This window comes from Epinephelus lanceolatus, chromosome 13 (genome assembly GCF_041903045.1).
Source record: "Epinephelus lanceolatus isolate andai-2023 chromosome 13, ASM4190304v1, whole genome shotgun sequence".
In the NCBI taxonomy this organism is placed as follows: Eukaryota; Metazoa; Chordata; class Actinopteri; order Perciformes; family Serranidae; genus Epinephelus; species Epinephelus lanceolatus.
In genome coordinates this window covers 18,331,884-18,359,433 of record NC_135746.1, presented here as the reverse complement: position 1 = coordinate 18,359,433, position 27,550 = coordinate 18,331,884, and the positions used below count along the sequence as shown (strand labels likewise).

At 41.4% G+C, this 27,550-nt stretch overlaps 1 protein-coding gene across 2 annotated transcripts in view; it reads left to right on the top strand.

The window, feature by feature from the left end:
- Positions 1 to 7,003: 7,003 nt before the first annotated feature.
- Positions 7,004 to 27,550, top strand: part of grm1a (glutamate receptor, metabotropic 1a) — a 58,988-nt gene continuing 38,441 nt past the window's right edge. For both annotated transcript variants that reach the window (XM_033649330.2, XM_033649329.2), the window contains exons 1-3: positions 7,004 to 7,120; positions 7,975 to 8,818; positions 12,694 to 12,943. In XM_033649330.2, the coding sequence (XP_033505221.2) occupies positions 8,089 to 8,818; positions 12,694 to 12,943 (980 nt within the window). In that variant the 5' untranslated portion in view covers positions 7,004 to 7,120; positions 7,975 to 8,088. The remainder of the gene's footprint in view (positions 7,121 to 7,974; positions 8,819 to 12,693; positions 12,944 to 27,550) is intronic.

Below are 27,550 nucleotides of genomic sequence, written 5' to 3'. Positions count from 1 at the left end.
GAAAGGTGTTTCGGGGAAATGAACATTATTATATTTCCTCCAAATTTCCTCAAATTTAATTTCCTGAAGCCTCATTGAGCAAGTAATTCTTTCCATTACAAAGATTTCATGAATGATATCATGTCAGTTCTCTATTGACTGAGGCCATTTCTTTGTAATAGCTTGTTGAGCAGGTACACTCGGTGTTCTAAATAGGTATTTTGTTTTAATATTTGTCGAAAAGACCAATGATGAGTTCATCCCACTTAAATATAATTTTCATCCCAAATGTAGTCATTAATTCTGTATTAATCTCATGCAATTGTGTCCATTTTAGAATAAATTAACACGCAAAAAATGACCAAAATCATCATATCAGACCAAACTACACTCCCTTATATATTTTTGACAGTATCAGGCAGTGGCCACTAACACACAGCAGAGGTCACTGTTGTACTATTTTTGCCCAGCGGCCTCCCAGCTGGCAGTGGTTAGACTGTGCCTCATTTCATGTCGTTAACTGAGGGAGACGCCACGTTTCGAGGTCGGGGTCACCTACACGCCAGCACCCCTGGAGCTGGAGGAGCTGACTCATGGACACATCAGCAGGACAGTGCTTAGCAGAACTGAATACACTTGTTATGAGGTGTTGAAACAAACCCATGCAGTCAGTGGGACATGACATGATAAAAAATATAAACATATAAAAAGAAATTTACAATGACTTTTATCTTTAAAATCTTTATACTTTTTAGTTATAAGCAAATTGTTGTATTAAATCTCAACCATTATATACTATTTCAACTCACTTCAGATTTCCAAATCTTTAATACTGCACATGCATAAGCTTCTAATGTTACATATACAGATTGAGTTATTATAAGATATATGCTGTATTAGATGCTCGGTGGATTTTGCATGAGAACAACATGCAATCATAGCTCTTGTTTGGATTTTCTCTGTCAGACTGTTGTAAATTTGTGCTTACTGCACATTGGATTTACCATGAATCCAATACTTATGTCACGCAAACATTTCTGATTCACTGGTTCATGTGCCTCATTTGACGTGTACTTGTTTATAGGTGCCAGGCAACCATGAAAACATGTGATACTGAAAGTGAGACCATCAAAAGGTCTACTGTGACGAGACCAGCCAGATCTCTCTCTCTCTCTCTCTCTCTCTCTCTCTCTCACACACACACACACACACACACACACACACACACACACACACACACAGAAACAGTATTTAACCGTGCACTGTGCAGATGCTTTGTCAAGGGCATAGGTTTCATTTGAACATTAGGGGCGACACATATGAAATGGGGGGTTGGGGGTCCTCTGCCAGAACATTTTCAGCATCAAACACTTAATTTCCTGCTCTCTGTTGAATTTGAATGCACTGATTTGTGCCATCTCTGTATGAATTTATGTTGCAAATGTCTTTAATTTTGTCATAATCAAAGTCCTCTGCTACTAATGCACATGTAATAATGAGGGGGGGGGGGGGTGTCCCTATGTCTCCCCTGAAATCTACATCTATATGCTTTGTCCACAACCAACCCATGAGACAGATATAATAAATGAATAAAGAGATTAAATAATAGGTGGGTGGATGAATAGATAGCGAGGTGGATGATCTTTAGCTTCACCACTAATGGTGCTATGAACTTTGCATACTGTCTGGTGCTTAACTTTCTACTAGTAGTGGTCTCATACGAACTCAGAGGACTAGGAGTTTCAAAAGACTGACTAAAGCAAAGATGGCTGCGCCCTATATTTACCATAAGTGACTCTGCTCTTTACTATTGTTTTTACTGTTTGAGTCTTCATTTTAATTAGTCGTACACATTATAATGCCTTATGGGAATGCTTTATGATATATTGTTGTGCATGGAATGTCTTGTATGTGTTGTTTATTAGTTGGTATTGGTTAAAGTAGCTAGCAGTGTAATAATAATATATATAATAATAATAATAATGATTAAGGCTCCGCTACTGCAATAGCGACAACTGCTTTCTTGGAGGCATCCACCTTTTTTACGTTTAGGTCGTAAATGGTACAAATGCAAAAGGGGACGCATTTACGAAATCATCTTGAGTCTCATCGCTCGTAGCAACGTAAATGGATCACAGCATTATTTGATGAGATGTCTATTAACCAATCACAGTGTTGTCCATCATCTAAAGTGGACTGCAGTAGAGCCACGCCCCCTTTTTAAACAAGCATGGCTGAGTGCGAGGCAAAGAGTAAGCGCAAGGCACGTATTAGTCTATTAATCATGTTGTTAAAGAACATAATTTGTGTTTAAACTGTGTTTAAAGTAAACATGAACTGTTATATTAGTTATACATGTCAAAATATCATATAAACATTATTAGGTTTTACTCACTATTTCAAAAATATTGATGAAATACTCTTTGAATATTTGAAATATGTTTCTGATTTGATTTTCTAATGATACAATCAGCTTTTAATACCTGTTGATTATATCCACAGAATATTCATCTCAGGAGGTTTTCAACATCCTGTTTTATGGACATATTTCAGAAATTGAGGGTATTTTGAGTCGTAATGATGAATACAGTGCACTTAATTGAAGAAATGTGTTTCAAATATGAGTTAACTATTCATTAAGAATGAATAAACTCATGTTTTTTGTTGAAAAAAAGGGTCAGTTAAGACTAACTGTTATTTTTACTATTGGGTGATTTCTGCGTTACGAGTGAATGGATGGCAACAATTAAGTATCCCAATCAAAATCTTTTTTGACAATTATTTCTGAGTGCATTGAAAGTAGAAATCCACTATTACAAAATTTTGGTGTGTGTTTGGGACAGACTTGTGTTCTGTAGTAATAATGTAAGATTCTTTCTGCTGTTGTCTGTAAACTGTCACATTTTTTACAAAGCAATCAATCCCACATTAATGAAAACTGACAAATGTTGCTGAGTAAGTGCCAACTTTCCTGATTTCTCTGTGTTGCACAAAACAGTGTTTACCATGAAAAATAGACTTGCCAAAAGATTGATTGATAGGGTTTATGTTTGGAGGAAGTAAGCTGTGTTTACTTTTTGGCTCATCTATTATTTTTCCTTAACCCTAAGCAGCAACAGTGACATCAATATTACTGAGTGGAAGGTGGAAACACGTCAGAGCCCCAAAAGACCCAACACTACATCATCAACATACTAATAATAATGCTTAAGTCACGGCTGGAAAGCCTTGCAGTCGACCCACGCAGACTACAGTCCTAGAATAAACCGCCGTCGCCCTTTGCCCTGAAGCGTGGCTGCAGCATCCAAGTTGTCTCTCCTCCTCAAACATGTCACTTTTATTCAGGTTCAATATCAGATGCTTGCTCCCGCAGCCCCGGGCACCAGCAGTGGCAGTGTCATAGCGACTCCTTTATAAGTTTATTTGTGATTTATACCGCCTGGCGTGAGTCACAACAGGACCCTACCAAATAAACTGCATGCCCCCCCGGGAGTGGGCCGTGTTTCTGCGTGGGATAACACGTATGGTGAGGTTAAACCTTCAAGACTCACTCACTGTCATCACTGAGGGGCAGAGTGGTTTCAGGAGGGCTGTTCAGTGATTGCGGCGGGTAGATTTATGGAGCTGGCCTAAAATAAACAAGCATTGATATGAACAAAATTCATACTGATTTATAATTTATTTTCTAATGGAAACATGTTTGCCTCTGGTCTGTCAGGTTACTTAGAATGCAGACATGATGGCTCAGGGGAGAACGAGGTTGGGTGGCACACAGCTATTTTCTGGTCCTTAGAAGGTCACAGAAACATAATGGTAACATCAAAATGTGACCTGCATTAATCTACTATGTTCAAACATCTGAAAGTCACTAACTGTTTTGGTGAGAGGAACATTTCAGTTAGTATCAAAAGTAGAAATGTGGTCTGTGGACTAAATGTAAGACCTGTGTTAGACAGAGATATTAGAAATGTGTGACTACTGTCTACTTTTTGTAGACAAAGGATTCAGCTGTATTTTGCTTTAAGATTTGAAAGTCTGTGATGAGTGATGGTAGCTGGCTAGCAGAATCTCATCACAAAGTTTGGTCTAATGTGAGCGCGGCTTGTTGGCACATATGCCAACCAATTATAAAATTATCACTTGTAACTATAGCTATATTTCAAGAGATCAGGGCTATTTTAAAATAAATAGATATTCCTACTGATAAATTGCTTAAAAATGTTGTTTACTTATAAAAATGTACAGATACTCTATTACAGTAGTTCCCAACTGGTCCAGCCACAGGGTCTAGGTTTGTCCTTCATCATTAGTTCAAGGTCCACACAGTTTTATGCATTCAGTGTCATACTTGAGTTTGGCCATGACTTCGAGCGGTCCATTCAGAACTGACCCGAGACCCACTTTTGTATTGTATGTTCATGTTTTCTGTTTTTTGTTTGAATCAAATGTTCAATTTTTTTCTATTGGTTGCTTCATTTTTGTAACTATAGCATTTAAACATTATGCCAACCAACCCTGCGATGGGGCTGTTTGGCACAAACGTACAACATGAGTTAAATTACAAATCACCTAATATTAGGAATAAAATGTGTACATTAAAACATGTTTATTTACAGCTGAGACTTTAACCTTTCATTTGCTGCTGGTTAGATTATTGTAATATAGATTGTACCAGAAAAATATGTCAAAGAGTGAAAAGTGTTCCACCCGACCCTGGTCATTTTTCAGTGTCATAGTATGAACAGTAAAAAAAGTGGTCTGTGAACTAAATATAAGAACTGTGTTAGACAGAGATATTAGAAATGTGGGACTTTTGTTTTTGATAGATAAAGGAATCTGCTACATTTTCATATAAGATTTGAAAGTCTGTTAAAAGTGATAGTAGTTGGCTAACATCATTACATCACACAATGGGGTAAAATATGAGCAGGGTTCGTTAGCACGCTGATTTGGGGTTTGTGTCAACCAACTGTAAAGTTAATGGCTGTATCTATTGCATGTCTGTCCATCCTGGAAGAGGCATCCCTCCTCTGTTGCTCCTCCTGAGGTTTCTTCCATTTTTTCCAAGTTAAAGGGTTTTTTTGGGGAGTTTTTCTTTATCCATTGTGAGGGTCCTAAGGACAGAAGGTTGTCGTATGCTGTAAACCCCTCTGAGGCAAATTGTGATTTGTGATATTGGGCTTTATAAAAAAAATTGAATTGAATTGAAAAGTATTTGAGAGATTATAACTATTTCCAAGGATTAAAAACAATGTTTACATTGTTAATTAATACTATTTTGAGTGATCAATAGCAAAAATAATTAGACATTCCTACTAATAAATTGCTTAAACATGTTGTCTGCTTAAAAAATGGACAGATACTCTATTAAATGTTCATGTTTGTGGTTCTTGTTTGAATTAAATGTTCAATTGTTTCTATTGGTTGCTTCATTTTTTGTAACTTTAGCATTAAACATTGTGGCAACCAACCTAGGCACAAATACACAACATTTCTTCAATCACAAATCACCTAATTTGGGGGGAAATGTGTATATTAAAAACATTTATTTACATTTATTTATTTCATTTACACTGATTTTGGGGTTAGTTGGCACATGTGTCGATGGCAAAAATATGATTAATGGCAAAAATAACTATATATTCCTGCTAATATTCTGCTCCGACAGATACACTATTAAGTGTTCATATTTCTGGTTCTTGTTTGAATTAAATGTTCAAATTTTGTCTATTGACTGCTTCATTTTTTGTCACTTTAGCGTTTAACATTATGCCAACCAACCCCGGCACAAATGCACAACATTTCTTCAATCACAAATCACCTAATTTCCGAAAAATAAAAACCAATGTGTACATTAAAGACATTTATTTACAGCTGAGATTCTTAACCTTGATTAACCTTGATACTATGAAACTGACCAAAACAGTTAGTGACTTTCATATATTTCAGCATGGTAAATGAGTGCGAGTAAAGAAACCAAACATTTTGATGTTACATGTATGTTCCTGTGACCTTATGACCGAAAAATAGCTGTGTGCCAACCGGACGAAGGCACGCACAAAGTTAAAATGTTAACCTACAATAATACGGTCTGTGGGGAGTTAGGAAGACATCCACTCTGTATTACAGTTAAAATGAGAATTACTGACTCCTGGGGGAGGCTGATAGAGGGTAAAGAAACTAAACTCAGTTGAATAATGTACAACTATTTGCTCAGCGGGAGTGAAACGTGTTCCAACCGACCCCGGTCTCCCCTAATCTCAGGTCGAGTGAATCTATCCAACAGGTCAAACAGCAGCAACACTGAGCTCTTCTATTGACCTAATGACTCAAATGTCACCAATGACCTTCAGTCCAACACTAGATGGCGCGATGCAAACTGTTGACTGCTGTCCACGGTGCTGAAAACACTCATCTTCGCCTATTAGAAGCCGGGGGGGGGGAGGGGGACACACACAACTCAAGTGAAAGTAGAGGAGTGAACATATGAGATGAAGGGCAGCGGTGCTTTACGCCTCTGTCTGCTGCTTGTCAGCGCCTGTCACTTTAAAACCCTATAAAGTCCCTTCAGTTATAGCGAGCTGTCACATAACTCAAAGTGCGGTTAACGCCTGACACCGATACCTCATCTCACTTTCTGTCTCCCCCTCGAAATTATTGACACACTGAATTATTAAGTTGCGACGACACACACACACACACACACAGTTTCGTGTTTTATGGTGTGCTGCAGACCCCACAGCACTGATGCTGCAGCTATGCTTTTCCTCCAGACATTTCCAAACCTGCTTATATGAAGTACCAGAACTGTCTTGCACATAAGCTCCACTGGTGTGATTTCTATAATGTATTAAATATGACAGCAGATTTTTGATGTCATTTTTGCTCTGATAAAACACACAGGTCTCACTGTCATGATGCATGTGAAGAGGTAAACTAGAAAAGGCGATGGTTGCGGCGGGTGATGCGTTCACGTTTCGAGTTGCGTGTGTGTGTGTGTGTGTGTGTGTGTGTGTGTGTGTGTGTGTATGTGTGTGTGTGAGGGAGAGAGGGAGAGACTGAGAGAGACTCAAGTGATCCAGCCGAGGACCACGCGCTACAGAAGACGGACGAAGGCACGCGACATGTCTCAAGGATTCAGGTAAGTTTTAATTCAATGACTCTTATAAATAAGAATAAATATGTGTAATGTAAAAAGGGCAATAGAATAGATAGATAGATAGATAGATAGATAGATAGATAGATAGATAGATAGATAGGGGGTTACATATGTAACTGAGAGCAGAGAATTCATGTTATGCCTCCTTCTGCTGAATGATAGTCGCATTTTGTGTATTATTATTATTATTATTATCGTTATTATTATTATTATTATTAATAGAAGTAGTAGTACTGGTAGTAATATTATTGATCGGTGCTACCTGAGGCTGTATGGATCAGAGGAGGGGTGCACGGTGCGTTTAAAACCAAAAACAGCCCAGATTCACCCTCATGCAGAATTCAAATAGGACTCGACTGTGTGAGGATCGTAGTTTCTCTGCTTTATAGAAACTAGCTGAGTCAAATGATGAAGAATGTGTCTGTGAGAGGATGACGAGCACAGGCAACAGTCCCAAAGACGTCCTTGCAACGTGTTTTGGATAGCGCGCTGTCCACGGTGCTGAAATCTGGTCTCTGCCTGGTTTTCTCAATGGACAGAGCTCTGCACTCTGAGCCTCTCCCTGTACACTCCTGGGTATTTGTAATAGGACTGTTTGAGAAAGTACCTGGCAGTCCCCAGTGGGCAGCAGTTGATGAGGTGGGCGTGAGTTTGAGTGCCTTGCTCAGAGGCTCAGAGGCATGAGGACTGTTGTCAGCTGTAGGAATGTGGAAACAGGGGCGTTGATGGAAAGGAGCATGCGTGCTTAGTCAACTATTCCCACATACCCCTGTAGCACATCTGGCCTCGTTTTTCTCAGCTTCCATGTCACAGCAGTTTGTCTTCTCCCTCCGCAGGTGCGCGCGGATATGCCCCGGGTGTCGTGCTCACAGCTCGTGGTCGCTGGGATAAACGTGGATGTATTGACGGACAGCGGATAGTATGCCTGCACAGTTGGCACGGCTCACGCGATGTGGCACAACATGGCACGCGTAAAGATGGGTCTCTTCGCTCTCCTGTGTCTCCCCGCGTTTTTCTTCCGCTGCCTCGTGCTCTCCCACAGCAGCAGCATCTATGAGCGCTCGGTGGTGCCTCGCGCCGTGTCCCGCTCCGTGGCGCGGATGGATGGAGACGTGATTATCGGCGCGCTCTTCTCCGTCCACCACCAGCCGTCTGCGGAGAAAGTGGCCGAGCGGAAGTGCGGGGACGTCCGCGAGCAGTACGGCATCCAAAGGGTGGAGGCCATGTTCCACACGTTGGACCGGATCAACGCCGACCCGAACCTGCTCCCCAATATCAGCCTGGGCTGTGAGATCCGAGACTCCTGCTGGCACTCGTCTGTGGCCCTGGAGCAGAGCATTGAGTTCATCCGGGACTCCCTCATCTCCATCCGGGATGATAAGGACGGGTCCAAATGGTGCATTGACGGCACCCCGTCCCACCAGCCTCCACCCTCCAAGAAGCCCATCGCAGGAGTGATCGGACCGGGATCCAGCTCTGTGGCCATTCAAGTGCAGAACCTCCTGCAGCTCTTCAACATCCCGCAGATCGCCTACTCTGCCACCAGCATCGACCTGAGTGACAAGACTCTGTTCAAGTACTTCCTCAGGGTGGTGCCCTCAGACACCCTCCAGGCCCGGGCCATGCTGGACATTGTCAAGCGGTACAACTGGACCTATGTGTCTGCGGTGCACACTGAGGGTGAGACCCCATCACTGACCTCTCTCATTGGAGAATCACCTTCATCTGCCATCAGTCATGTCGTCTGTCAGCCTGGTCATGGACATGGGTATAGATTTTGGTGGGGGGGACGTGGGGGACACCTCCCCCTTAATATTTGCATTTGTCCCCATGTGTAGCAGAAGACTTTTAATGACAAAATATAAGACATTTACACCATAAATGAATACAGAAAAGGCCCAAATTGGTGCCTAAAAATTCACCAGAATGTGGGAAATTAAGTGTTTGATGCCAAAAATTCTCTGGCTGAGTACCCAAAACCCCCATTTTCATGTGCCCCCCCAATGTCCAAATGAAACCTATGCCCTTGCCAGTGGAAAATCAAATGACCTCATCGTTTATTATGGTATTTTTAATCACCCATGCATGGTGTCACTTAAGTGATTATAGTTTGAGATAGACAAATACATTTCCTGTAACATTTTACGCCATCTTCAAAACAGGTAGAATTATTATCCAGTTCTTTCCCCTCAAGACTTAATAGAGATTCTGGCCGCTTGATGGAGTGACGTAAAGTTGAGATGTATGGGGAAGCCTGGAAAGATAATTACAGTTTTTATGGTAAACCACTGGCTTCTTAAAGAATTTGATGAAATGGAAATCTACATATACATAGACCAAATAAATGGAGGGTCTAGGGGCCAACATCCTCAAAAATCCCACAGTTTTTCATTAATGGTCTTTGAGAGTAACGTTGCAGGTCCACTTCCATGTTTGTCTTTAAAGAGGAACAGGATGTCAAAGAAATGTAGTCACTCCTTTACCTCTCTGTGAACAGTATCTGCCCGTCTGTGTCTCAGTCTTTTGCTCTCAGCTGTTAGAACAGGTAGTTGCCGCTGCCTATGTGCATATGTATCTTTTGGAGGATTTTTATGCAATGGTCTGGAGTTGGGGGGTTGTGGGGATATTGCACATCCGCTCATCCATGGGTGGGTTATGAGACAATGGGGCCCTGGGCACAGATATGCAAAAGGCCCCACCATCTCTCCTAAACAGGAGCAAGACAGTTTCTGGTGGTATTGTCCATTTTTATATGTATTTATTTATTGCTATTTTGCATCTCTTTCTGGTCATTTTGTGTCTCTTTGTTGTCGTTTCGTGTCTCCATGGGGTAATTTTGTGTCTTTTTTTTCGCTCGTTTTGTGTCTCCTTGTTGTAGTTTACTGTTTCCTTGGGATTATATTGTGTCTTTTTTTGCTCGTTGTGTGTGTCTTCGTTGTTGTTTTCTGTCTCCTTGGGATTATATTGTGTCTTTTTTTGCTCGTTTTGTGTCTCTTTGTGGTCATTTTCTGTCTCCTTGGGATAATTTTGTTGTTATTTTCGCGCTTTTGTCATAAATTTGTGTGTCCTGGCAGTTACCTTGCAGCTCTTGTGGTCATTTTGAGTCTCTTCCTCGTCTGTACTTGTTAATTTAAGTGACAATTTGCAGGTAAAGGCCAGGGCCATTTATTTAATAACCTGCATCAGGGTATGGACTGTAAGTAGAGTGTATGTTTAGAAAGCACCGAAAGGTCTCTCCTTATGTTTCTTTGAGAATTATAGGTACTCGTCCTCCCTCACACTTTGTTATAATATGCTTCAGCATGTGGAACCAAAGCTGGGGGTTGTCAGCTGTGTTATTAGAGTCCTTGCAGCACGTTTTAAAAGTCAGTATCCAGCCAAACACATGGTGGACCAGGTCAGCATTAAAAATTTAGGTGTTCATTTGGAAATGTTAAATTAATTCCAAGTACAGAGGATGAGGCTGGAATGAAAAAACGACATTAACGTTTCAAATTTCACCAGATACATATGAATTAAAATGAATGTCTTATCTCTACAGAAACCTTAGCAGTATTAGCATTCAGCCTTTCATGCCATGATGGGCTTTCTTTTTTCTTTTTGAGAACTCCTATGCTAATTTGTTCAGCCGAACAGCACAACATTGTATTATGGTGGAGGTAAAAGGGAGGAGAGGGGTTGGGTAGATAGTAATTACTGTGAAGTGAATTATGTCCATAGCTTTTCATTAAAGTCTTAGTGAAACACACTCAGTGATGTGCACCCAAATTATGACTGACAGGCAACATTACACAAGCCCCCCTTAGGAGCTGCGGACTCACAGGGAGTGTAAAACATCTTTGGAAAGTCCTATTATAGTCAGGTGCTGGTGAGGGGCTGTGACACAGGTTGCTATCAGATAGATGAAGAGAGGGAGTTAGGGAGCTGTAGTACCTGGAGACATAACTAGGTGGCGTCAGCTGTCTGACCTTCAGCATACAGGAGGTGCCTCTGGGACTGAAGTCATAATTTAAGAGTAATGAAAAACCAGTCAGGGGAAGGATGGATTTGATTGCAAGCAACATAATTTACTCAACAGGCTGCAGTGCGAGAGATAAAAGTAGGGTAGTTTACAAAAATGTTCCAACTTGGAGGCTTTAATTGGATTTTACTTTCACATCAACATAAACATTTACAGGGACTATAGGTTCAGTTTTTGAGACCCACAGTAAATGTTTTAAACTCAGCCTTCATATCCCATTTGTCTGATGCAGATGTGACCTTTGAGGAGTCATATGTAAATCTGTTTCGCTCTATCTTTAGTTATCTCTGCAATAGTGGTCACGACTGGCTTAAGCTCATGAGCTCTCTCTCCCTCCACCACCTTAGACAAGTTATAAATGCAGCTTGTTCCCGTAGCAACAGCTAGGGCTGTGAAATTGCATAAATTACCTGTCCCGATTATCATCAGCCTGGTAGGAATACTCAAAGCAGGTTTTTTGGTAGTCATTGTCAAACGGGCTGTCAACTAATGCACCGCCACCCACCTGTCTCACAGCCGAGATGGAAAGAGTGAAATAATTGGATATCATTATTTCCATTTACCGGTGGGAGAATGAAATGAGGCAACTGGAAATATCATCAAAGGACTATTGGAAAACCAACACATGGGCCCATTGTGTGCCAGAGTAAATGCATTACTGTGATGCCTGTTTCAGCTGCTGTCGTCGTCGCCACACACACACACACACACAGATAGTATTTGTTCTTCATCACCCGTGGACTGTAAGGGGAGAGCGGCACAGAGGCCCCCGGGAACATGGCCTCTCATCAAGGCAATTGCAAAACAAATGTTTTCAGATGTTTATGGACAGGGGGCTTTTAATTTCTTTTTGACAACATGCACATACAAACACACACACACACACACACATGTTCAGGCATGCACGAGTGATTGGATTGTCTGTGTAATCCAGCTCTCATGCTAAAGAGCTGTGGGCTTTATCAACAATCCAGATTGTGACACAGCGGTGGAGCGCTGCGGTCCACATGGAAATAAAAGATTTAGATTCAGACAGCTTTGCGCGGCTAGCTATCTTCACCCCTTTTGGCTTTGATTGCAATCAGTAGCCAGCAAACTCTCTGACACTCATTATGAGAGGATCAGAGCCTCAGCTCAGTCAGGACTCGACGCACTAAAGAACATGGGGGAGGGGATGGGGGGGGGGGAGGTGTTTAAAGTATAACATTGATTATCCATCAGTGACGTAATTAGAAATGTATGGGTGCGAGCATTTAATGATGTGTTTTTGCGAGCAACGAGGCATGTAATGCTTTGTTATCGCTAAAACATTGATTGTGACACTTATAATAAGGAAATAAAGCTGCGTATTTTGAGCACACAATTAGTGAAAATGACACAGCCAGTGTAATATTCATATCCACGAAGGCTAATTTAAGAAATTGGATTACCAGACAGTGAACAAACATTCCACATGGAAAGTGTTTTATTGTTTAATTCCAGTTTTCCGGCTGAATTCTCACTATTCAGTAACTGTTTTCTTCATCACCTGTAGGAAATTATGGGGAGAGCGGCATGGAGGCCTTCAAGGAGCTGGCCTCTCAGGAAGGCTTATGCATTGCCCACTCGGACAAGATCTACAGTAACGCGGGGGAGAAGCACTTTGATCGCCTTTTGAGGAAACTACGGGAACGTCTGCCCAAAGCTCGTGTGGTGGTGTGTTTCTGCGAGGGCATGACCGTCCGAGGTCTCCTGATGGCCATGAGGAGACTGGGGGTGTACGGAGAGTTCCTCCTCATCGGCAGGTACGGATGTGTTTGATTTTTTTTAACCTTTTGATTCACAGTTGAGAGCATCTCTGTAGATGGCAAGAAATCGGTTAACAGGCTGGAAGGCTGCGAGATGCTGTGTTGTCTTCCTGATGTGCATGTCACCAAGGCAACCGAGAAGAATTAGACCACATACCAATAGCGCTGAATAGAAATGTTCTCCAGCAATGAATAATTGGTATTTCTGTCACAGACACAAAACCAGAGAGGGAAACAATGCCCCTAGTCCATTCTCTCCCTTTTGGGCTGTCTCTTGTTTGTTTTTTCATGGCAGTGGCAGTCATTTGGCTTTGAGCAATCAAAGAGAAGCACGCACACATCTGTTTGAATCTGTATTGAAACACCCTGAAGTGTAGAAAGCCTTTCTTTTTTGTGAGTATACCTCCACTCTGGACATTCGCTCCATCTCTTTCTCTGTATGTTTCTCCTCCACCTCTCTGTCTCTGTTAGTCAATGCTGACTGACAGTGAATCTTAGTCATTACAAAAGGGCAAGTAGAGTCGTCTCACACACTTATACAGTGACACATTACACCATGAAATAACCCTCAAGTAACATTCACACTTGTCAGTATAAGCCACAGCAACCTTGATGCTACTTTTCAGTTCATTCATGCTATATTTTGGTGCCGGTCTGTTGCAGGCCAGTTGTCAGCCGTATGTTCCACGAGGAGGACATTAATAAGACAGCTAAGGATGACCGAGGCTTGCAGCCGAGCTAAGCGGTATTCGTTGGAGATTTGACAAACTCTGCATGAGAGCAGCTCAAATTCTGAGCCATCATCCTGTAGCAGGAAGAACCTGAGAGACAAAAAGCAGTACAGTAGCTTCCATCTTTGCTGTGTCTGTACTTATGTTGGATGGCTCAGATTTTGGCAGTCAACAGATTTTCAGCAGTAGTTGTTTTTTTCTCGTCAGTGGATTTCTCTCCATGTTTGTTTATAGAACTATCCAAATGCTGTAACACCAGAGAACTAAATTTGCCTTAATAATAGACTGTATAAAATAATGGACGTAGCCACCGTGATGTCACCCATTGGTTTGTGGATTCCCATTTTGAAGCCTTGAGTTTGGCATTTTGGCTGTCCCCATCTTTGGAGACAGAAAGACTATTTTTGGACCAGAAGGTGGAGCTAACCCTAAACCGGGATTATTACTTGTGCATTAGCGCTATGCAGAGCCTACACCGTAGCCTACGCACGTGGCCCACACTGTTGTGAACATTTATACTTATACAGTGGTGGTGTGTCTGTGTCACTCTGCAGTTACGCCTCCAAAACACTAGTCGGCAGCAGGGTTTCTGTGAAGTGCTGTAAAGTTTAGTTGATTAAAAACACACATTAAACACACATTAAACATGGCTTAATAGAGATAATTTCAATCACAAGTACACAAATCAGCTTCACTATAACTCGCAGCATTCACAGACAAACACTTTTCCCACAAATACAATATGCTAATGTTATTAGCACAAACTTATGGCATTTTACATTGTATAAATTAGCCTAGTAGCTAGCAGACTCTTCCTCTATTCATATGATGCCAGGGTCAACAGCAACATTTAACAAAGGTAACGTTTCAAATTCGGCTCCATTACAACTCACAGGGTTCACCGACAAAACAACTGTCTTATACTAAACATGTTTTCAAAACAAATACAACATGCTAACGATATTAGCACAAGCCTATGGCATTTTACATTGTATAAATTAGCCTAGCGACTAGCAAAGATTTCCTCTACTCGTATGAAGTCAGGATAAATCACACACAAGACTTAAAATATTATTTTGTAGAGGTTGTACTGTCTTCACAATTTATTGTTTCTTATCTGTGAAGTTAAAGTAAATAAAATCTTTGTTTCCACTGAGCGAAATGGTGTAAGCTTACAAACATAGACAGGAGGTCTGTGTCGCAGAGACGTGTAGTTATATTTCTGGGGTGGTGCACATCAGGTTACATCATAGGTACAGCGTTGATTCAACGCATAAGTATAAATCCCGCTACACGTTTGCTGCTAGCTTGGTTCACATGGTGTGTTTACAGCTATGGTTAACTGTTATAATATTAATGCTAATGCTTATTTTCGCTTTCAAAAAACAGGCTTAAAACCATAAAGGCAAAATGTAATTACCAGACAAACGGAATATCAGACTCCTTGTAGGGTCTTTTAGTACAACCAAATGCTCAACAAGTCATTTTTAGGCAACCAAAACATTACATTTAATTTTCATGAACTGGAAACACACTGAAGTAGCAACAGCTACCACTACAGCAATAATCTGTGGTTTGGGTTTAAAGGCGCTGTATGTAAGAATGTGGCCAAAACGGTTACTGCACTCAAATTCAAAATACTGCCGCAAGTCGTGTCCGCCCCCCCCCCTCCCCTCCAGATTCGAGGTTGCTGGACAGGGCCGTGTCGCCGCGTCCTTGATCTTCGGTTTTCCAGCGGACCGTTCAAGCAAGTCCGGCTTCTCTGCTGCTAACGCTGCTGCCAGGATACAGCTCATGAGGAGCCGGCTGCTAATGCTATGTACTGGGACACTGCTAATGCTGCTTGCCGTGCTGCTGTAGCTCAGTCGTAACTGTAACTGATGCTGAGACTCTACTGACTGCATGACTGGTAGATGGCGGTAGGTGGCGCAACAGGCCAAAACACAAATTCAAAACATATATGATTTGCGGACCGTAAAATGTTTTTTTAAATGCGAATATTCTGGCTGTACTATTGTTGTCGGTGGGATCAGTATGTTATATGAACATTATTCCTTAGTCTCTGTGACATATTAGGAGGATTTTATGACTATTTGCTTTAGATTTCTTACATATGGCTCCTTTAAATGAACAGATTTCTGCCAGGAAGGCTGACTTTTCCCATGTCCCACAATGTTTCTCCTAAACCTAGCCAAGTCAAGGCTTTCTGGTAGAAAGCCCTGAAGGCAAACATCTTCCAACAGCTAATCCGTGAATCTGGAATTAGGCCATGGTTACACTGACTAAACAACGTTGTCGCCGTAGTAGCAACTTATCAACGGACAGCACCTACCTGTCACTTAAATGGCCACACCCTTAATAATGCATAACACTTAAACAAGTTAGTTATATGAAAATTCACCCATGAGTTGTCATGAAGGAGGAAATAACCTATAGAGTCCAAAAACATGTTTATTTCTGCTGTAAAGTTGGACATTTTAACTGAGGGGTCTATGGGAATTGACTCTGTTTTGGATCCAGCCTAAAGTGGCTATTAGGGGAACTTTTGGCACTTCCTGGTTGGCGTCATTTTTCAGCCCTTGGATAGCCTCTTGGTATTAATCCGCAGCTGAAAAACAGTCCCCTATAAATGTACTCTTACATCTGTTTGAGTTACATTTGCTAAAAAGGAGGAACTTTATATATATGACCAGTTTTCAAGGATTTCCAACTTCAGTGTAAACCAACAGGCTTCAAGCTGAGAGCCTCAGGCAGGGTAGGGAAGTTGGAAAGCATCGAGACATGGATTAAAAAGATGTTGGGTTTTTTCATGGGTTTTACTGACAGTAAGAAAAATGCAGAAAAAGTGTAAAGTATAAAAAATATCTAAAGTATCTAATAGAGGTGAATTAGGACACTTTGTTGCATTAGATTAAATCTGGCAACTGGTTAATGTCCTTGTATGTACTTACACACATTCATAAGATTCTCCAGTCTAATAGACATTTCTCTATTGGCAGCCACTGAGGGATTTGTTTCTTGTCATTGCCATTATCCTTGAGCCTCTTCTATTTCCTGTGAGTGGTAGAAATGAAGTGAAGACAAGTGCTGCTCTCACCAGCCTCTGTTTATGAGTGTTATATTCAATGCATACGTGCATATTTAAGTCTTTGGCAGGGGAAGGCACTCCTTTTCAGATGCAGAACCTGCCTTTTAAATTATCCATTATAATGACACTCTAGGGTTACATTCCTTCCCATATCTCTCCTTTTCTTTTTCCTCCATAGGAGATGGGAAAGTGGGTCTTTTTTTAGCTTTTGTGGAAGTCTCCATGGGCGGAAGAAATGCTTCTGGGTCAGAGAGAGAGAGAGAGAGAGAGAGAGAGAGAGAGAGAGAGAGAGAGAGTGTGTAAAAATGACAGAGGAAGTCTGGGCCAGCACAGATGCCAAGCCGTGTGTGTTTCCCAGGATGTAGTGCAGAACTGAATGAAGCTGTCAGACAGGTATTATCTCATCAAAGTTGAGCTTGTTTTCTTAATTCATGCCTTCACCTCCAAAGAAGCCTCTTTCATGAAGGGTGTGTGTGTGTGTGTGTGTGTGTGTGTGTGTGTGTGTGTGTGTGTGTGTGTGTATGTGTGGGTGTGTGTGTGTGTGTGTGTGTGTACTATAGAGTTAGAAGGATGTAAGCCACGCAAAGACAAACAAAGAATGAATGAAACAAAGTGACAGAGCAATAAGAGTACAGACAGGCCAATCTGTCTCTCCTACATTGAACATCTAATGGACCGACTTCTCAGTCTCTCTTTACCACTGCAAATTTATTATCTTTTACTGTGCTAAATTGGTTGTCAACAAAAATCTAATCATATTAAAACTGGTAATGTAGCAAAAAAAAATGGCGCAGTGGACAGAAGTTAAAAATGTGCAACTAAAGTCTTTTGTACTTTTTTGACTTTTAAAGGGGCTCTGCGCGACATTCACCTATGATTTAGTCTGATTCAGGTTGACTGCACACGGCACTTTACAGTTTTGGTTCTCACACTCTCTGTAGCAGGCAACTGTTTTCATTGGAAAACTCCAACACTTAACAGACACAGTTAGCAACTAGCTGGTCAAAGCATTGTTCATTGGGTGGCTAGAAGCCAGACACATTCTAGAGTATTTCAAAATACTCCGCTATCGATGATACTTTGTTTGACATGGTACTTCTACAGAAAAATACCCTGAAAAGGGGGAAGGGGAAGCAGATTGTTTTCCCTCATTGAGAAATTCTGGATAGGACCTCCATCCCTAACACCACTGCTTGCAAAAGGTTTCACTTTTGCTTTCTCCAGTGCTGGAGAGTGTAAGCATTGGAGGAAACTTTGGAGAGATTCAGCTAAACATGTTTGAGCCTGAGTCAGACCCAGACTCAGATGAATAGTGTACTGTGCACCAAATCAGTGATTAGAAGATGTATCAGAACTTTAGGTGCAGTTAGAATCTTTTATTTGTTCGTGTTGTTTGTTAGCTTGTAGGCTAACCCGCAGTGGCTGACAGCATTAATGGTTGTGAAACATATAATAAAATCTGGTATGATGGGGTTTTTGGTAGATATTGGAAGGAAGCTCCAGGGTCCAGTTTACATACAAAACCTGCACTCTTTACCATGTTGGATGCCAAAACTTTCACTATGCTAATGCTAACTCTGCTGTCTGTACTGAAAAGTCAGTTTCAAGTTCCTTTTCTGGTGTTGCATCGTCTAGTACACAGACATCGCCCCCTTCAGTAGAAGAATGGGAAAACCGTTCTCTAGTGACAGCCTTTGCACAGATACAAATCAATATAGTCAAGGTCAGACATTTTAGGGGGCATAAACAGAAGAAAAACACATTTTTGAGTGAACGATGAACTTGTGCTGCCTGCTGCCTGCAGATTCAACTGAATTGAGAAGCAGATACATATGTAATGGCTACAACATAATTTCTGTTACTTTTACTACAATTTCACACCAGTGTACTCTCGGGTATCACAACACATCGCAATAGGCATTTGGAAAGGGTTTTAATAGAAGCTTAATGTTTCATTACAGTCTGTATGAGTCAGCTACAAAACTGATAAAAATTAAAAGTTGATATTTTGCCCTGAAACAAGTCATCACATACAGCTTTAAAATCATCAAGGCTACGATCATGCCAGAACAAGCAAAATATGCCAGGAACTGGGAGCATTATGGGTCCAAATTTCTTCATCATCAGGCACTCTTGCAGTCAGGGCTTCCAAAAAATGTTTTCATTTAGAAAATTAAACTTCCAATTATTGCATCCCCTTCAGCCCAATCAAAAAAATAATTTAAATGTCAAAGCACCACTCCAAAATTTGAGTATGTTGGTGTTTTAATTATCGCACGACAGTCAGTATAATTTCTAAGGGTACACGGTGTGTGCAGCTGGTGCCATCAAAATCTGTGAGATGGTGAGACAGTTATTGGCATCTCTTTGACCTTATACATCTCCCACTTTTATTGCACTTGGCCCAAACAAACAGATCCAGATAAGAGATGGCGTACCAGGCATTAAAAAGATAGAACATCCAAGAGCAGGCAGTGTTTTTTTTTAACCACATCTCATATGTAGAGATGATCGTAGAACACAGCAGAGGCAGATAAAAACACTATACAGCAGCGGCTATGTAAACTACAAGTAGACATGCAGAGAGTTTTGAATCTGAGAGCTTTTGTTTTAGCTGCTCGGCTAACCTGCTCTTCAGACGAGGGCCAGGTGTGGCAGCGTGCTCGACCCACTTTATCCCTGACCTGCAGACTCTACTCTGCATCACTTCAGCACTTTACATCCACTCTGCTCTGCTACTGTCTGTCAACAGGGCTCTTGTCTTTCTCTCTCTGTGGTGTCAATCATGATTTTTCCAATCAGCTGCCTCCATCACTCCACACCAGCGCACATCCACGCTCACAAGAGACGACATTTATTCCATGCATACACTCAGGCGCGCGGATACAGACACACGTTCCCGACATAGATTATCCACTTCATTCCAATCAAGGAGACATTGATGTCTGTCTTCTTGTTTTGTTAAAGTACATTTCAAAGCGATTCTGTTGAATGAGAAACAATTTCAGCTCTGACGGGATGAAGCAGGATGCACAGGGAGTGTTTGGATAAAACCTCAGTCAATTTTTAAGAAGAGAAGTGACTGTATGGCCAAGTGGGAAGCTGGTTGGTGAGCAGATTAGGAGAGTCAGTCAATTCTGCAGTAGGTTGGTTGAAGATTCTTTGACTGTGGAGTCATGCTGGTCTGTCCACAGATTAAAGCAGAGACAGCACTGTGAGAGATGTAACAAAGACAGATGTAATATAAGACAGAGACAAAGAGAGATGAAGGTACAGACAGTGAGAGAAAGGGACGAGATAAGAAAGCTAAGCATGGTTGGGAGTGGGGGCGACATGCTTCTCAGTAGGCTGAGAACTTCTTACACTTTTTAGGCTTATAATTTATGCAACAAGACCTCCTTGACCCTTGTGGAGTGATATTATTACCACCTCAACACCGTATGGGAAGAAGTTTGGGATGGATAGATGGGTCAGTAAAGCATCTGACTGTGTTAACTGAATGTTAAAGCTACAAGGATCAATATTTTTATATAAACGTTGGATAATACCATCCCAGTCGCCAGAATAAATGTTGACATTGTACATTTTTGCAAACCATTGATATGTATAATTTATACATTAATATTGTCTTTGGCGCTTGGACACCAGAGGGAGATATTTTGCGATCGAGGGACATCTGAGCAACAGCAGGATAAATCCCCCCATGGAGTCCAGGCACTGGTGGTGGAGGTGGCTGATGACTCTGACTTTGCTAGAGCTTCACTGGTTATGTTTAGTAAAAGATCATGTTTTGGCTAAAAACACCTCCCTCTGGTGGGACAAACACTGCTGGAGATGCAGCAGTGACTCGCTAAAACACAACCAGTTTTGTTTTTTGTTGGTCTCAAACACTGGTCTGCAGCTTGGCAGTAAGCAAGCTAATCGAAACTGTCATTTTAGAAACGTTGATGTGATATGTATGAAATGTTCAAATGTAAAGTGTCTGTGTCTTGCAGAAATGCACATTGCCAACATTTCCTTCTGACGATGAGGCTGATAAACGGCTATGTGTTATGTGAGAAGTGTCACTTGTATGCCTGACACGAACCAACTTTATTTCCAGCCTCCTGATGTTTTCAACAAAAAGCTAGAGAGTCTAAAGAGCCAGATATTTCCCTCTGGAGTTGATCGAGACCAAAACAGAGACGGAGAGAAAATGTTGGTCTTACATTCATCCGGTGGCCAACTTCAGTTGCATGCTCATTTTCTGTGTCTGCTGGATGTGTGTATAGCCGGCAGTTTGCTGACAAACTCACCATAACAACTTTTTTGTATATAAAGTATGTAAAAAAATATCTGCTTCTTGCGTTGTGTTTTATGCTTGGTGTGCAGGGCAAAAATTAGCTAATGTATGTTTAACTAAGCAGTTGGATACCAAACCTCACAAAATCTTAACCATAGCAAAGGCAGGTGCCAAAATGTTATATGAATCATTTTTGTTGCCATTACTTGTAGATTAATGTTGGCATTGTACGTTTTTTGGTGGCAAGGTGGTGCAGTCGTTAGCATTATCGCTTTACAGCAAGAGGGTTCCTGGTTTGAACCCAGGGTGGGAGGTTCGAACCTGCAGTGGGGGAGCCCCTCCGTGTGGAGTTTGCATGTTCTCCCCGTGTCAGCGTGGGTTTTCTCCAGGTACTCCAGCTTCCTCCCACAGTCCAAAGACATGCAGGTTAATTGGTGACTCTAAATTGCCCAAAGGTGTGAATGTAAGCTTGAATTCACTGTCTGTCTCTATGTGTCAGCCCTGTAGTCTTATAGTCTGGTGACCTGTCCAGGGTGTACCCCTCCTTTTACCCAGTGTCAGCTAGGATAGGCACCAGGCAGTTATTGTTGCTGCAGATATGTAATCAGAACTACGTCACTTTAGAAACGTTCATATTCGGGCTGTCAAGAGATTAAAAAATTAATCTAACTAATTACATGCTCTATGATTAATTAATCTAAATTTAATAGCAAACATCATTTTTTGCTTTGAAAAATTCAGTTCAAATGAATTTTGGCAGATGTGTCACAGTAAAGCTGCTGGATTTTGGACCCAATTGTCTACCCGTCCTCTACCACCGAAGCTGGTCTACAGTCCATTGCAATCCATTTTGCAAGGGAGTTAGTTTTTCTGAGTTGAGTGTCTGAGTTGAGTGTGGCTTGACGAGGCTGGTTGCTATCACTCGCATCAGAGGCTGTGCTAGCTCAGACCTTTGGGTTTGCTGCTAAATGCTTTGTGTTGAGGTGATTTTTCGGGCTCGAAGTACTCAGATGGTACGAAAACTCCTAAATGCAGATTGTAGAGAACAGTGGGCGTTTTTTAAATGTAAACGTTCTATCTATGGGGCCAAGCAGTGTCGTCTGGTCTCCCTCCATCATGTGACAAAGCCACTGTGGCCTTCAGTGATGCACCAGGGTCAAAGGGCACCTCGAAACATGATTAATCAGCGTTTATTTTTTTGATGTGTTATTTTTTCTTTTTTGAAATTAATGCATTATTTCAACAGCCCTACTTCAAATGATACATATTAAACTTACAAATGATAACGTATCTGTGGTTTGTAGAAATGTACAATGCCAACATTTTCCTCTGGGAACTGGGCTGGTTATGATACCGACGAATATTATCACCATGTCGCAAGTGCTTCAGATCAGAAAATCCTCATCTATGTTGTTTTGAAACACAGTTAAAAAAGGAATATTTTGTTTTGTAGTTTGGAGGACTTGTTGCATAAAACATACTGGATAATCTCATAAAAGCTTTGTCACCAGGCTCAGAAAAGAGCTCTCATCTGACAGAGCTTGCATGTGGAGCCTTGAGGGAATTGACATATTTTCACTTAGCAATTTCTCAAGGAAATGTACAAAGTTTTGCTTTACCTTTCATAAACTATCAAAGACCAAGTGCGGTATATGGCAGTTCCATGACAAATAGAGCTTGCCAAAATGAATTAGCACATCACGCCTCAACATGTTTTTTTCTTCTGAGTCTCTTTGAAGTTAGTTTTTCACTCAGCAGCTGTAGGACATAACTCAGAAATCAGTCTCACCGTAGGTAGGAATAATTTTAATGTCCCCCTGAGAGCAAGCAACAGCTACAGGTGAATGTGATACACATTATGAGCTGAATATATGTATGACAATGAAATTATTGCTCCACTTTATCCTCAGAGCAGCCTTATTCGTCTTTGGAGTCCAGCCACATGAACTGTAGAGGGGAGGTATTTCCTACTGAGTTTCATGGTGAGACCAGGATGTTAATGTAGAACAGTGTGTGCTACATTGGGTGCACTTGATGCAGTAAAATGGCCACAGACTCCTTGACTGTTATTTGACCACAGAGAGCAATACACACAATGACTCCCAGGAGATGGCTGCCCATATTGTTACAGATCAGCCATCACCATGTTGCTGTTAGTGAGCTGTGACCAGTGCTTGCAGCTAATGTGTCTTTTTGCTGAAGCCCCATTTATAGATTGTTTCGTCAAGATCTTTCAGCTTGTCACCAGAATAGTTTTGCAAGCAACAACAAATGCAATCCAGAAGCACCCCCAGAAATTTTTCATAGGGGTTGCCAAATGGGGCCATGGAAAATCTTGGGGTGGCACACCAAAACCAAAAGCTAAAACTGAAGTTCAGGAATTCTATTATGCAGTTAAAGTATACAGGCTAGATGAACACTTTCTCTAGAAAGGGTTAAGGAATCACACACTGATTTACTTTAGTTTCTTATTTAATCATTAATGGGCCTCATTCAGAAACAGTTCATATACGCACAAATCTGTGCTTAAACCATGTTTGTAGAAGTCTGGGATTCATCAGTGTTTTCTTATCTGAATTTGTTTCTACTCTGCGAACAAATTCAGAACTATCTTAGTCACAAATGACAAAAAATGACAAATGACAAAAGTTAGAAAATGTAAAGACGCACCTTTTAACTAAAATCATAGCATATTAAAACCATAATTATTGAAAAATGCTTCAGAGCACATATTCAAAACTGTTCATTTAACTGGTCAAAAGTACTAAATAACTATAAAATTGACACCCTTTAATTCTCATCAATTATTAATTAAAAAAAATCAACTTTTGCCTTTCAATTTGAATAATATTGATTGACCAACACATGCTTGGTGGTAAGAACAGAATCAACTGGTGTGCACGTGTCATGAATCCAATTTTGAATTTGGGTGTAACAGTATTTCTGTGTGTACATTAGTTAATTAGGTCCGTATTACTAAATAACTGATGCACATAGACTAACACAGGTAAAGTCAACATTTTGGGATTTGTGTTATGTAACTGAATGTACATGTGTCAGCTGATTCATTTTTCCTCTAGTTGTCCTTAAAGAGACAAATATACAGCTTTAATTTGATGGGGTAAATCAGTAGTAGTCATTACGCATAATAATATAGTGGCATGGTGGTGCAGCGGTTAGCATTGTTGCCTCACAGCAAGAGGGTTCCTGGTTCAAACCTGGGATGGTGGAGCACTTCTGTGCGGGGTTTGCATGTTCTCCCCGTGTCGGCGTGACATGCAGGTTAACTGGTGACTCTAAATTGGCTGTAGGTGTGAATGTGAGTGTGAATGGTTGTCTGTCTCTATGTGTCAGCCCTGTGATAGTCTGGTGACCTGTCCAGGGTGCCCAATGTCAGCTGCCTGGGATAGGCTCCAAAACCAAAAATTACTCACAGCAGATGTAAATAAACGTAAAATGCCACCACTGGGTCATAGATTTCTGCATCAGATGCTGAAGAAAATCAGGCATCCTTTCGTGGCCATATGCCATTAGGCAGCATCAGTTTTAAATCCCACCACACAACTACGTAATTTAAGGACCTGGAAAGTCCCTATAGGGCGGGCGGGAGGGATGGTGGATGGGTTCAGCAACACTGGACGTTCACCCAGGGGGCCACTGTTAGCTTCCTATATGAATGTACAGCCAAACCATGATGGTCTTTTTTCCCAAAACTGAACCATATGCATTTGTTGCACAATGAAATAAGCAGTGTTTTACCAACTTTGTAAGTTTATACTGAAAAAGACTGTATGCATCTAACGAGCAGAAACTGTACATATCCTATGAAAATGAAAGTGAATTTTGAAAAGAGACAATGCATGTAACAGGTGTAAATTGATCTCCTCTAATCTCTCTGCCTCTCAATTTTTTATAAGGTCACAACAGATGGGTAGACTTAAAAAACTGCTCTGTTGGGAGCCACCATGTGCTGTCAGGACCATAACACTGTTCTCTATCAGCGAAAAAACCCACTAATTTGACAAAACAATTTCAAATGGATAGAAGTTAAACATTACCGTACCATTGGCAATGATGCAATTTGAATGTATGGCACCACATTGTGATGATTTTAAAAGGATTGAATGGCGAGTGTGCGCAGAGAAAAGCTATACATTTACTGAGAACAAGCTGCTCAAGGTTAAAAACACCACTGAGGCCTCCCATGTTATGCTTATGCAACTCACAAGAGGGGAAAGGGGCAGCGGGGGGGCAAGCAATTGTATCAGGGTGGCCATGGCCACCCCTTAGTGGTGCCACTGTTACAGACACCAATATTTGGCCCCTGAAAGCCTGTTCAGTACTTTAAAAACCTCCTTTTAAAAGTAGTGTATTTGTGCTTTGCAGCTAACTGTATAGCCACTAACATAACAGAGACACTTGATGGGAGTAAAATGCACCTAGCAACAGCAATCTGAAGCACACTGGGCACTGTAATCACAATTGGAAGTCTAGAGTATAGTCATTAAGTAGCTTAAGAACAAGCTCTCTTCCTGCCAACAACTCAGTGTGTGTACCTATTTTGAAAATCACTGTGGCTTCTTTGACATTTGTGCTGTCAAGTACACTGGCCCCAGCTGCACATAAAACTAACATTCATATATATGTATTTGTAAACTGCAGCTGTGGCCTTTTGAAGAAAGACGAACCGCTGAAAAGAATGCAGAGAAAAATGCCACACACCCTTACAGCTGATCGAAGTGCAGTGAAATAAGGATGATACATAAACTGGATTTTCAGACTGTTAGTAGTGAATGTGATGGAATATGTCTGTGATCTGACAGGAATGTATAGTACCCACGAAAAATATCTGGCAGTGTGTGTTTTAACCAAGGTTTTCCTGAGGCGGTTGAGTATTACTGTAAATCTCTGAATCCTGACTGAATTTCCACCCACTCACTTATATAGAAGAAACTGCCATGAAGTAGTTTTGTCAGCTAGATATACATCTACTGTACAGAGTCTTTTGTTATCGCTCCCTCTCTGCCTGTTCCCAAGCACCAAGCCTAGTTTCTGAATGGCAGCATAGAGTGAACCCACCTACCCATTTGCCCGCCTGCTCGCTCTCTTGCAATTAGCAGCATTCGTTTTCTCTCTCCGTCTAATGCAGCTTGAATGCTGTTATTACTAAACATCATTTGCATAAGCTGCTTTTCCACATGTAACGCTCATTTCTGCCCCTGTCTTACACACACACACAGTCTTGGTCTGGGTCCCATTTTGAATGCTCGCTTCGTGTTATTTTAATTTTATTCCTGACAAAATGGACACTGAGACAGGAATGTGGATGTTCTGCCTCTGTAATGACTTGGCACAAGTCATTAGCAGGTTATGACTGCGCCTTTTGAGAGTGCACAGAGGTGCAGACAAAGCTGCGACCTCCTATTGTGCGTGTCACATGCGTTTCCACATTTGGCTGCCCTCTTCGATTTCCTGCAACAAGAGGACTCAGGTTTTGCTCTTAGCTTAAAGAAGTGAAATGTTTACGGTGCCAGAGAGCGAGGGGAGTTGTGGTGCGACACATTTAGCTGCCTTCTTTCCTGTCATCTCTGAGGCTTTCATCTCCTCCCCATCTCAGGAAGGAGAGCGCGGAGGATGTGGAATTCTGCCTATTGACTTGCGAGTAATTTGGCAAATAGCAGGGCATGAGCAAAAAGAGACCTTATCTCTGGCAACAGCGCTGGGAAGAAAATTCAGAAAATGATTTTGATTCAGTAACTTGATGGATAAACACAGATTCAAAAAGAAAGGATGATAGCATAGGTGTGTCCTGACTGATATCTCGTAGCCCATTTGAAAATAACGAGATATATATATCATGTATCGCCAGTCAGCCTGTAAATACCGAGATATGAATTTTGTCCATATCGCCCAGCCCTAACCAGAATACAGGAGTGTTTGATGCTCAATTTTTTCTTGCAGAGGACCCCTAAACCTCCTGTTCCATATGTGTCCCTCCCAGTGTTGACATAAAACCCACACCTTTGGATGATAGCCTTCTTGGATTGTGTTTAGCCTAAAATCACAGGCGGCGTTTTCTGATCATCTACAATTCCCCTCTTCCCCTTTCAGGATTATCTTGTGTGTGCCGTGATCCCCACGACTGACAGTGTGCTGCACTCTCTCGCTAGGCTCACTCTCCAGAAACATCTCTCTTTCTGTAGGCTCCCAGTCGGAGCACAATAGCGACTGATACATTAGTTATGAATGTAAAGACTCAGAGAGCGAGGGAGAAAGTGTGGCGGGGGGGTGGAGGTGGAGGAGGGGGTGTGCTGGGTCTGAGACAAAAAAGCAGAGGAGGAATGAAGTCGAGCGAGCCGAGCCTCTATCTCTACGTTACTCTCTCTCTGCGACATGATTCTGTCCTTTTGACCCTCTGTGCTGAAGCAATCTTCATGCAAGTTTAGTGAGAGTTTACTGGGGCACGTCATGCAGGAATCAAGCTCAATATAATTTTTTGTTAA